General features: G+C 39.3%; 1 protein-coding gene across 2 annotated transcripts; it reads left to right on the forward strand.

Moving 5' to 3' along the window:
• The first annotated feature begins 1,145 nt into the window (after positions 1-1,145).
• On the forward strand, positions 1,146-7,567 carry ponzr1 (plac8 onzin related protein 1). 2 transcript variants are annotated; one of them, XM_067522725.1, is made up of 4 exons: positions 1,146-1,397; positions 4,007-4,105; positions 4,319-4,464; positions 6,303-7,567. In XM_067522725.1, the coding sequence occupies exons 2-4, from the start codon at positions 4,009-4,011 to the stop codon at positions 6,438-6,440; spliced, it is 381 nt and encodes a 126-aa protein (XP_067378826.1). In that variant the 5' UTR covers positions 1,146-1,397; positions 4,007-4,008; the 3' UTR covers positions 6,441-7,567. The 2 variants fall into 2 exon arrangements, with proteins under 2 accessions (XP_067378826.1, XP_067378827.1); XM_067522726.1 differs by lacking the exon at positions 1,146-1,397 and adding an exon at positions 1,563-1,791.
• The last annotated feature ends 5,263 nt before the right edge of the window (positions 7,568-12,830 follow it).

A 12,830-nucleotide genomic window follows, 5' to 3' on the forward strand; every position in this document is an offset into this window, starting at 1 on the left:
TGTAGTGAGGCCGTATGTTTTTTTACTAAAGCAGGGGAGGCAGCAGGAACGATAAATTGTTTTTCCGCTTGCTTGACTTTGGATGAATAAACCATGTCAATTTCCAGTTTGAGAATGGGCAGTGGACTCTACACTAATAGTTCCCATGGTGCATCAGTGGACCTTTGATTGTCAGTTTGCTTTGCATTTGATTTTCTTGAGAAATCAAATGGTGAAGGACATAGATTTTATGATTATAACCTCGTCTGTTGTCTCACCTGTGTCTTTTCTCTGTTTCTTTGCTCTGTTTGTAGTTGTAGGTAGGTGATGCCCCCACAGGCCTCCAAAGGAACAGCAGTCTGTGTGTTTCCTGAGGCGTGATACTCATCACAGCCTCACAGTGTCACTACCACATTACAACTCTCTCCTCTCCTTGTATTTCCTCTCTACACTTTACATGCCTGCAGGTGGTGCTATTAGGTTGTCTTCATGTGCACCCGGCTTCATATTTGTTTAGGCCATTTCTCATTTATTTTATTCCAAAATAACCCATAATAAATGATATAGTCCAGTCATAAGAAACACTTGATGTTGCTGAGGCAGAAATACAGGTGTACATGGAGTAATTATCCCCTTAGATCCTCAGTCTATGTAAAGATAACCTTCTGCTATATGATCCAGTTGTGTAGGCTCACAGATGTTCACTTTAAATCAACAGAAGCACCGTCACCGCTCATCCCTGAGTCTGTTACACTACAGAGAAAACATGTAATTATTACACTAATTGCAGGAAAGCTGCTAATGACATCCAAGACCACGTTCAGATTTCCCACACCTACCACTTCAGTCCGTTATGGAAATTTGTTGGTAGATGCAGTGGAAAAAAGGAGTCACCGGAGTATCACCTCATTGAGGTCAGCCATGTGTCACAACTACCGACCCACTGCCTGCACTTTTCTTGAATTGACAGAGTTGTTAATTAGTTCTGAGTCTTATGCATGTTTCATTTTCATATTTCATTTGTTTTATGACTTTTCTGATTCTAGATGAGATGTCGTTATAGTTTTTGTGGTTTGATGTCCCAGTAGAGTAATTTGAGACAGGAAACAGTTTGCATTCACTTTTATCCAGGAAATTAATTTGAGATTAGTATTAAGTCATACAACATTGAAACATAGCTACTGCATGTTAGTGTTTGCATGGACATGGTCAGATTTATACTTTCTGACGTCTGTAGTAGGTGGGCTCAAGTGTAAACGTTTAATTCCTTTCACTTTCTGAGGTCGTTAATTTTTTTTCCTCCAAGTCTTTGGCGGTTTGCAGCTGCAGTGTGCTTGTGTAGGAAGAGACCTGTGCGTGTGTGTGTGTGCGTGCTCACATTTGATACTTCATCTCGAGACCACGGAACCAGCGAACAGGTCAGAAAAAAGTTTTTTTCCTCGCCATAACGTGGCGATGTTATAATAACATACATTAAAATGTGTTTTTATTGCAGCGAATCTGTCATTTATTTGATAGTTACGTCATAAAGTAGACAAAACCTTTGGACTTACTTTCCTCGTTTACTTTTTTAGTAGAGCGAGTTAACTTTGCAACACTGCAAGTTACATTTTGATATATCTCCTACATGTTATTTTTTTTTTTTACTATTAAGGGAATAGCGTTCAGCTAAATGGGCAATTAAAAATTGATTCTATGCCAAATGCGGAACGTTTGGTCTTAAAATGAAGCTCAGAAGATTTTTGGATAATCCCTTACTTTTACCAAGAAATTGATCTAAAAGAGAGAGAGTGGCTCTTCTTAACCGACACGGTAACTTTCTAAAACCATTACATCCTGTTATGGTGAGATGGAAATTTTGCACTAGAGCATCTTCTGTTTATGCCTCATTCCTTTTCTCAGTGCGTTTACATTTTTATATCGAAATTTCAGAAAATTTCTCATTTTGCCAAGGTTTGATCAATTCTGTGTCTTTGTTGCCTTGTGCATCTTTAATATTATTTTTATGTGGACCTCTGGAATTATTAGTGCACTTTAAGGGGGAGGTCTGGCAGATCTTGCCTTATTTAAAGAAGACAACCTGGGTTTTCCCTATTAAAGTCCATAGAATAAGAGTTGCTGGTGCTTCTCAGAGTGGAAGGGGTTACAAAAGAATTTCCGAAGAGCTTGGACTCCACCAGTCTGTCTGGCAGACAGGCAAAAAAACCACACCATTGTGACCCTCCACAGGAGTGGTCGACCAACAAAGAGCCCACCAACAGCAAAGGTGTGTGAACCCCAGTGTAATGTCTAGGAACCCAAAAGCCTCTCTGACGGTGGCTAATATCCGTGTTCTGGAGTCCACTTAAGGGGAATAACTATGGCGTGCATGTGGGGCAAAGACGAAACTGCTGCTTTCAAAAAGAGATATCTCCATTTTGACCAAGACCATGCGGATAAAACAGAATGTTCTCTGGATGGATGAGACCAACGTTTTGGCTTCCAGCATAATGTCCTGATCCCATCAGTGAAACATGGCAGGATCATGACTTGGGTCTTCTTTGTTTCCTCCAGACCAGGGCAGTTTGCCTTTATTCATGGAGCTCAGCTTCTGAGTTGTGAACTGTGAACTGAAGCTTAACAACAGGGTGGATCATTCACCAAGATAAGATCCCTGAGTACACAAGTCATTTTACCAAAGACTGTTTAAAGCAGAAGAAATGTTAGTTTATTGGCTGATTCATGATCTTGACCCCAATGTACTGGAGAACAGGAAGCTGATAGTTTGTGCTGGGATCCGTAAACATTCCTGAGCTGAAGCTATTCTGTAGGAAGTTGGCTGAAATTTCTCCAAGATGACATGTGGATCTGATAAACAGTTACTGGAAGCACTTATGTAAAGTTGTTCTCAGCAGCTACTCAAAGGACAACTACACATAATTTCAAATTAACTGCAAATGTGCTGTGTTAAGGTTGAATGATAGTTTCATGGGCAATTTTGTCCCTTCTAGGTCTAAAGAGTGCAGATAGGATACAAAACTGGTCCTAACAGGACTTACAAAAGAAATTCTATCTGAAACTCTGCAATTACTGCAATACAGCAAATTAACTGAACACATGAACAGCTGTAAAAACATGTTTGACAGGTAGTGAGTTGATGAAAGATAAATGATGCCTTATATGTCTTATATCACTAAAAGACTAAAATTTATTATGGGAACCATGATTATGTGAAGTTTCCTGTCTCTCAGCAAACTCTCAGGGGTTTTCCACCTCCTCATTCTGCATTCAATCCAATTCAACTTTATATAGCACCAAAGCCAGAGAAAGGGACAGAGAGGGGGAGACACAGAGGGAGAAGCACAACTGTTGGAGAGAGAACACACAAAGTTAATGTCAAACAGTGGTGACAAATAAATGTGGGGTGAGAGGAGAGAGGGACAAGAGGAGAAAAGGAGCTCAGTGCATTGGGGGTGGGTCCCCCAGCAGTCTAAGCCCTTAGCAGCATGAATATAACTAACTATAAGCTTTTTCATAGATGAAGATTTTAAGCCTAGACTTAAAAGTAGAGAGGGTGTCTACTTCCCGAATCTGAACTGGGAGCTGGTTCCACAGGGGAGGAGCTTGATAGCCAAAGACCCTGCCTCCCATTCTGCCTTTGGAAATTCTGGGAACCACGAGTAGGGCTGCATACCGATATTGAAGGGGTCTAATGGAATGATATGGTACCATGAGGTCTTTTTTATATATATGATGGAGCTTGACCGTTTCGAGCTTTATATGTAAGAAGCAGGGCTTTAAATTCCATTCTAGGTCATCGGGTCTTATAATCTATTAAAGGTGGGGGTGGAAGGACTCACAGATAGGTGCAGCTTTAGGGTGATAAGGATACTGTATGAGGCGTGACGGTGTTAGTCATGACATGTAAAAAGGCTCCAAAAAAATGCACATACACACTAGTATTTGCATCGAATCCTACACTGTGATCCTGCAGCTTCTGCATGTGAAGCAATTCCAAATGTCTTTATTTGTGTCTTCTATCTTGCAGACATGGCCCACCAGCAAATGACTCAGGTGGTAACAGTGCACCAAAGTCCTGGGACATGGAGCACTGGCCTCTGTGACTGCTGCACTGATATGGGCACCTGTAAGTCAACAAACAGAACTTAGTGATCCAGTCACCGAGTCATAGGAGAAGCAGTTCTCTATATTTCCTCTATATTAAGTGATGTAAAACTGATGCAGCTCCAGTTAAATTCAACAACAGGCTGAATTTTCAACATACACACACACACAACAAATGAAGACACATCCTAATGACTTTCACATGATCTTTTCCCCTTTCTCTTGTGCTCCAAAGGCTGCTGTGCTCTTTGGTGTTTCCCCTGCATGCAGTGTCAGACGGCCAGTAACCACGGTTGGTGCTGCTGCATGCCGCTGCTGGATGTCTGCGGTATTGTGTCCTGCGTACTCCGCTCCTCCATTAGAGAGCGTCACCACATCCCTGTAAGGCTGAGGAAGGAGTGAGGGGGGTTTATCGGAGGAGAGTGCTTAAATTGTGTGTGCAGTTTACATGTATGCCACGGTTGTTGGTTAGATTGCTGTCCATTTAACTCAACGGCTCAGAGACTTTTTCTTTCAGAGTTATGGTTTATAATTCCCAGAGGTAAAAAAACGTCTTTGCATACAAATGAGGAAGTTCCAGTACCTAGTTGTAGTTGCGCTTCCCATTCCGGCATTTCCTCAAATTGGTTTTAAACCCAAAACGAAATAACTATTATTATTTCCCACAAACTCTGCAAATCTGTTGGCAGAGAGGTCATAGGAAAACCAAGGGTCATATTACTAAAGTAAAAAGGGCAGATGGACATGGGAAAAACAAATAATAGCAATATTAATATAAGAAAGTCACTCATCTGAAAGTCGCAGATAAGCATTTCAAAAGTGAACAAAAAAATGTTCAACATCTAGGAAAATTTAGCAGAAACACGAAGTTAATATGTTGAACCAATAATCTATTTAAGTACTCAGAATATTTGGCATTTGTTAGCAAACCCTGTTGCCAAACCCTGTGGTCTCATTACTACATAATTTCTACATAATATGCATTAACCTTCCATGTCAGGTTTCTCAGTGACACTAGCAAAATGAGGAAGTGAGAGCTGTATATAATGGGCATTATACAGTAGCTGATGTGTATTTCAGGTGTTGAACTGAGCCCTCTCAGATGTTGCTAACATTCATGTTTATGAAACCTCGCCCCAAAGCCTGCTCAGACAGCAGCTGATAGTTTTTCAGAAACATATAGACCCAGTTCAAATGAACTGATCACGTTGTTATACGAGCAGGTCTTTAGGTTATCAAATAAAGCTAAAGAACAAAACCTTATAAAATCTTACTGCAATACTACAGTATTTCACACACAACTGCTGTCCATAATTTAACCAGCACCGTTTGCTTTGTTGTGGAATACAAAACATTTGTATTGAAAATATTGTTTTCTTCTTAGTGAAATCAAGCAAAATAGATACAAGCAGCCTAAACACAACTTAAAACAACTTCAAGGGAAACTTCACACATTTATTTTCCTTTGACGTCATACTAAAGGTTCAGATAAGATCATTTGGAGGAGTTTCTGTAAAATTGGTCGACCAAACATTAATCAGCCAACATCCGTTTCTCTGCAGATATATATTTGAATGTAAAGATGGCAGAGAGAGGTGTAATCGCCTCCACAAACTAGAACCATTGGAGAAAAGATGATAATCTGCGAATCCAAAAAGTTGGAAAATTTTCTTTGGACCATTCAGCCATTCATTAAAACATCGAAACACTTAAGAGTAGGAACACTCCAAATTATAAAAGGATAGCATAGACTGTTTAATAAAAAAAATCACAATTAAAGCAGAAAGATTTGAGTTAATGAATGAATGAACGTATATTATATTAGTGTGTTGGAGCAAAGCATGTAGGAGTGTGAAATGAAAATACCCTCTGAACCTAGTTTATTGTGTCATATAACCAAAGTGACAGAGGAAAGGTGAGGTCGATGTCTCTTCTTGTATGGTCAAAGATTTACCTACAATTCCCATCTGACTGATTAGGCGTTTTTTTGCTCAGTGCTATGGTGGTGAGGCCCACAGCTTCACTGTTTGGGAACTTTTGCTGCTTTTCCCAGGCTTGTTTCCACCTGCTCTGCTTCTGATTCAGTACATGCAACCAAATTTAAACAGTCCACTTTTTCCTGTATTCATTTCAGCATATTCTAAAATAAGGTCAATACCATAGTCTCGGTGCCTACACTGGATTTAACCCCTTCCCTTTCTGTCTCCCTCCCCCTGCAGGGCTCATGCTGTGACGACTGCTGTAAGGTACTGTGGTGCTACCCCTGCGTCTGGTGCCAGATGCATCGGGAGGTGAAGATCAGGGGACACGGGCCGTCCACAGTGCAAGTGGTCACCACTCAAGTCGGGAGCGCATAGGATGCAAACTGACAAGTTTCTGTGTAGTGAAAGCAAAAATTAATAGATCTATACATTGTTGAGTAAAGACCTGCTTGATTGATTGATTTGTTCTGATAAGTGTGATTTCTATACATCAGTTTTGTTTTTTGGACGAGCAGTTAAACGGATAAAAAAAGCGGAACCTCTTTGACCCAAAAGGAGAACGTTTTCACTGCTGGTGTGCACATCAGCCAGTGCACAGCCCACTGCTCTAGCTGTACCAGCTGCTTCTTCCCTCGTTCCATTATTTCTTTGCCCGATGTGATTGTGAAGTGTTGCAGTGTGGCCAGATCCATGTAGTATATGTGACATATACTGCAGTGTTGATGGTGTGGTGTCTGTTTTGCATGTTTGTGCATGCACAGACATGCAAAACAGACTTTGTGCTTTTTCCACAAGGTAATTTGATCCTTACTTTTTTTCACAATCTCTTCTCTAGTAAAGAGCACAAACTCATGTTTACCTGTACTGCACAAAAACAAGTCACATGAAGTTTATTCATTTCCTCTGTCCTTTGTTTGCCTCTTTGTTTTTGCTGCAGGAACAACGCTGCATCCTTTAGCGACATGACATGATTTAGTACTTGACACCAGACCTTTTTTTAAAAAAAAAACTTGTTTTGACATTGGAGCAGCCTGTCTATTTCCAAACACTGCTTCACCCGCAGTTTTCACCTGCTTTTCAATAAAATGCTTTCAGTATTTTCACATCTCCTGACTTAATAATAAGGGCCATGAAAGTTCTTGTTCCAAATAGGCTGCATCACTTCTGTGCAAATCTCCAATAGACTGTAGCATCACCGCAGTCTGCAGGCGTCAGTCAGATGCTTTTCTTGATTGTTGTTCTTACTGAGTGCAGACATACTGTTACAATGTGAGCTCTCTGATCCGTTATGTGTTCAAACGTTCTCATAAAACAATTGAAGTATCTGAGCCTAGCTGTAAATCACGATAAGGATCGCTGCTCAGCAGTTATTTCCCTTCAGGAAAACACCCTTTTTTATAATGAACATGTCAGACTTTCATACTTGTATGTAACAAATAACGTCACCACTGGCATTATGTTAATGAGCCTGTTTCTTTTGCAATAAAACTACAATGCTTTCAGATGCTTCGATCAGACCTCGAGTCCTTCAAATCACTTATTTTGGTTGAATGGTTTATGGTTATATTAGTGAAACAACCAACAAACATGGTGAAGCGGTTAACATGCCCCAGTTTGTGTTAAAAGACAGAGTTTCAGGCTCAGGATATCACGTCAGCCAAGTAAATCAGCAATGTACTGCACCCCGGTCACCTCCCACACACAGACCTCGCTGTGTGTGTGAACTAATACTGAGCGTGTACAATCCAAACATTCCTATTGTAGAATAAAGGGTAAGACTAATCCTACAGTTTGTTTACATTTCCAGACAGGGAGTGCAAATGTGCTGTAGTAAAGCAGGCCTCAATTCACATAATTTCATCAGTGGAATATTTAGTACCACAGGTTAAGTATCACTTTTATGAATTACTAGTCACATTCAGCAGCTGTAGAAATGGCCACCCCAACAACTAAAGCGTGTTTTAACATGAATGCATGTACAAGTTTACAGCGGTTGAACCCTAACTTCTTCTTTTCTTCACACTTTTTTTAGTAGCGTATCCCTACAACTGTTTGAACGAGCGTTGTGAAATATGGGACTTTCCTGTTCCCGTCATGATTGAAGTCACAGACAGGATAAAAAAAAGCCACAAGGCACAGATACAGTTAGGGTCCTCCCAGATTTGGGAGAGGATCGTATGACTGCATGAAGCTGGGAAAGCAAACTAAAATACACGTTAAAAGCATTTTTATCTTCTTTTAACATTTGCATTGTGCTACTGCTGACAGAGAGCACATTGTATTGAAGAGCACATGTCATATATCACAATGGAACAAAAACTCTGCTCTTATTTCAGCTCTTGTTGTTGGCTCTATGGTGGTTAAATCATAATGTGATTTGTTTTAGTGAAACATACTGAAGCACAAAAATTAAACATTTCCTGCACACTTGCACATTCATCTAGTGACTTACCGACACACTCTTGGGCCACACCTAATTTTAGTGATCTATGAAAGTCTTAAGTGCACACATATAAATGAAACAGCTGTTAAAGCAAGTTCCTCTTTCCTTTGTGCTTGTGCTCAAAGGTTTTCAGGATACAATGAACAAAATATTAAAACTGACTCCACACAGATGCTTTAGCCTTGATTCCCCTTAACCAGTCAATAAAAAATTGACTCAAAATCTCTGATTTGTTTTAGTTTGTCTATAGAACTTGTGGGTGTATGCATTGAAACTGTTACTATAAATACAATTATGAATATATTTATATAATCTGTTAGATTAGCATCTGAAACCTCAACTACTACTACTCAATAGATCTCATTTAGTTAAAAAAATACTCTTTATATGTTTTATCTTACTGTTATTTTTTTTATTGCAATTGTTATACTTCTCATTTCCCCATTTTATTTTGTGGGACATTGCTTCTGTGTTTGGTGTCTGTGGTCATTTTACTTTTATTTCTTTCTCTTGCCCAGTATGACTAAACTTTGAACTTCAGCTGTGACTTGCAGGTATGATTGGGGGGTCTGAGCTCATCAAGCTCAATAGCTCTCATCTTCTAGTACACAGTTAAGTTTCAGTTTCCTGAGAAGTTTCTTCCAGAGAAGAAAATGACTGAAGTGTGTGGGTGTGTCTGTGTGTGTGTGCGTGTGTGTGTGTTTGTGTGTGTGCGTGTGTGTGTATGTGTTTGTGTGTGCGTGTGTGTGTGTGTGTGTGTGTGTGTGTGTGTGTGTGAGTGTGTGTTTGTGTGTCTGTGTGCTTGTGTGGTTGCAAAAGCAGTTTCTCTGTAAAACGAAACAAAACCATCAAAGATGTTTTTATAGCAGTATGCCTGCAGGGTCTTAACGACTTAACAACAACAAAAGTATTAAATCATTTAGCAAAATTCATACCAATACAGTTTAATATACATGTAGATGCAATAATGTTTAGGAGGAATTCATGTATTTGTATTGCCTTTTAACAAATTTCTTCAATAAACTGATTTTACCAGCCCAGTTACAAAAAAGTGGGGAAAATGTGTAAAACATAAATAAAAACTGAATGCAATTATTTGCTAACCTCATCAACCCATATTCTTTTTCACAATAGATCAGAAACAACACATCAGATGTTTAAACTGAGATTTCTTATCATTTCATGAAAAATATTAGCTCATTTTGAATTTGATGGAAAATGGCAAATGATGGTAAATCAATAAAGTTGGGACAGGATGATGTTAACCATTGTGTAACATCCCCTCTGCCTTTATAATTGTCAGTAAAAGTCTGGGAAGTTGCTGGAGTTTTAGGAGAGGAATGTTGTCCCATTCTTGCCTGAGGCAAGATTTTAGCTGCTCAACAGTCCTGCACGACGATGTTTCTGGATCATGTTCAAATATGGTATCTTCTTTGCATGATCCAGCTTTAACATTTGTGTATTGCACAGTGAACTGTGTTCACAGACAGTGATTTCTGGAAGTGTTCCTGATCCCATGCAGTGATGTCCAGTAGTGAATCATGAGTGATTTTAATGCAGTGTCACCTGAGGGCCTGAAGATCACGTGCATCTAGTTTTGACCATCAGCCTTGTCCCTTGCACACAGAGATTTCCTGATTCTCTGAATCTTTTGATGATATTATTTACTGTAGAAAAACATAGATAGATTATCTATCTATGTTGGTTGAATGATAATTTGGTTTGGTTTAGTGAAATGTAATGAAGCACAATGAAACATTTCCTGCACACTTGGACATTCATCTAGTGACTTACTGGCACACTCTTGTGTCACGCCTCATTTTACTGGTCTATAATTTCCAAATAATTTGGAAAATTTCCTGCAATGATTATGAAAGTCTTAAGTGCACAGATTTAAACGAAACAGCTGATAAAGCATTTTTTTCTTTCCTTCCTTGTTTGTGCCCAAAGGTTTTCAGGATACATTCAGGAAATTATATAGAAATTACTGGCCCATAAAATAAATAATACCTAGATGGATTCTATGAAAATGGGCCTCTGGTGACAGACAAGTAAAAGAGCCTCCGCCTTTCCTACCTAGGACTGAGTTTTGTGACAAAGAACAAAATATTAAAACTGACTCCACACAGATGATTTGGGCCTGATGCCCCTTAACCAGTCAAATAATAATAATAATATGTTTAAAATGTTTTAGTTCACCAATTTGTTACTGCTTAAAATCAAACATTTCTCCAAATCTCTCATTTGTTTCAGTTTGGGCTGTATGTATTTAAGCTGCTCAACATACTTGTGAAGCCATGCTGTTGTGATGGATGCAGTATGTGGTTTAGCATTGTCTTGCTGAAATACGCAAGGCCTTCCCTGAAAGAGACGTCACATGAATGGGAATATGTTGCTCTCTATGTTCTTTTCAGCATTGATGGTGCCATTCCAGATGTGTAAGCTGCCCACACCATAGGCACTAATGCACCCACATACCATCAGAGATGCAGGTTTATGACCTGTCTGCTGATAACAAGCAGGATGGTCCCTTTTCTCTTTAGTCCTCAGGACATGATGTCCATGGCTTCCAAAAAGATTTTCAAATTTTGATTCATCTGACCACAGAACAATTTTCCATTTTTCCTCAGACTATTTTAAATGAGCTTTGGCCCAGAGAACACAGCAGTGTTTCTGGATTGTGTTCACATAGGGCTTCTTCTTTGCATGATACAGCTTTAATTTACATTTGTGGATTCAACAGCAAACTGTGTTCACAGATAGTGATTTCTGGAAGTGTTGCTCACCCCATGCAGTCATGTCTAGTAGACAGTCATGAAGTTCTACCTTTATCGTGCAAAGACCACAGGGTAAGTGGTTCGATCCCTGGTCCCAGCTACGTGCTGCAGTGTCCTTGGGCAAGACACTGAACCCCAAGTTGCTCCAGCGATAATATATTGGATAATATAGGATAATATATATGATTATATAGCGCTTTTATCCAAAGCGATATAAGCGGCCATTTACCATCATGCCTGTTTTTAATGCGGTGCCGCCTGAGGGCCAAAGGTTCAAGCACATCCATTTTTGACCTTTGGTTTTGACCCCTTGTCCCTTGGCACAGAGATTCCTCCTGACTCTCTGAATCTTTTGATGATATTTTATACTGTAGAAGGTGAGATCTTCAAAGTCTTTTCTTGTGTTGAGGAACATTTTCTCTGGAATAGTTCCACAATTTTTTTTGGTGCAGTTTCTCCCGTATTGGTGAACCTCTGCCCATCTACACATGCTTTGCCGCTCTGAAATGCTCCTTTTATACCCAGTCATGTTACTGACCGGTTGCCAATTAGCCTAATTAGTTGTCAAATCCTGCTCTATTTGTATTTGATTTGCGGGAATTACTTTTCCAGTCTTTTGTTGCCAATGTTCCAACCTTTTTGAGATGTGTTCAAATGTGCATCAAATTCAAAATTAGCTAATATATTCCATGAAATGGTAAAATGTCTCAGTTTCAACATATAATATGTTTTATTGTGAATAAAATATGGGTTGAGGAGATTTAGCAAATCATTGCATTCTGTTTTCATTGCGGTTTTACACATCGTGTCAACGTTTTTTTGAATTGGGGTTGTACATTTATTTGCAGCAGTGCTGGAAATATTGTACGGTGAAGACCACAGAGGTTTGTGAACATGCAAAACCCTCTCATTTTTAATCTCTTTTGTTCCCCCAGGCCTGTTTGAATTCTGGTTTCCTGTGGTCTAAGACTAAGACTGTGCAGGGGTTGTAACCGATTTGAAGTTGAACTTGTCATGAGGTCTTAACATAAATTGTAAACATTTCAAAACAGATCTTAAAAGGTACTCAATTTCACGTCCTAATTCCTGTAATTAGCCTGTATGAGTTCATTCACCTATAACAGTGGTGACTGGCTTTGAGTAAGCAGCACCCCCTGCAGGAGGGTGAAGGTAATGTTGCCTTCAAGTGCTCAGAGAAAATCCTGAAAGCCAAAGAAAATGATGGGAGTTAAGTTATCGGTTTCTTTAGTTCTTTAGTATAATTCTTGTATTTTATCAAGTTTATTTTCACAATAAACAGTTGACTTGTAAACATCGTGTACTATTTAAATACAAAGCCATAATATTTTTTTATGTGAAAAAGCCCACATAATAGCCCACACAGTTTGAAATGCAGCCGTTGTTTTGCTCTAATTCTCACTCATATCGGGAAGCTGTCTACACAAAAAGAAAGTTCTCATAAACCAAGAGTTAGCCACATGGTCAGCTTTAAACCACAGATAAACCATAAAACATGCCATCCAATTTATGCAAGAATGTTTTGAA

The sequence above is a fragment of the Channa argus genome, chromosome 12 (genome assembly GCF_033026475.1).
Source record: "Channa argus isolate prfri chromosome 12, Channa argus male v1.0, whole genome shotgun sequence".
NCBI classification, from domain to species: Eukaryota; Metazoa; Chordata; class Actinopteri; order Anabantiformes; family Channidae; genus Channa; species Channa argus.

Coding starts and splice junctions, on each gene's coding strand:
- ponzr1 (XM_067522725.1), top strand. CDS start 4,009: ATGGCCCACCAGCAAATGACTCAGGTGGTAACAGTGCACCAAAGTCCT. Junction 4,106..4,318: donor CTGCACTGATATGGGCACCT/GTAAGTCAACAA, acceptor TGTGCTCCAAAG/GCTGCTGTGCTCTTTGGTGT. Junction 4,465..6,302: donor GAGAGCGTCACCACATCCCT/GTAAGGCTGAGG, acceptor CTCCCCCTGCAG/GGCTCATGCTGTGACGACTG.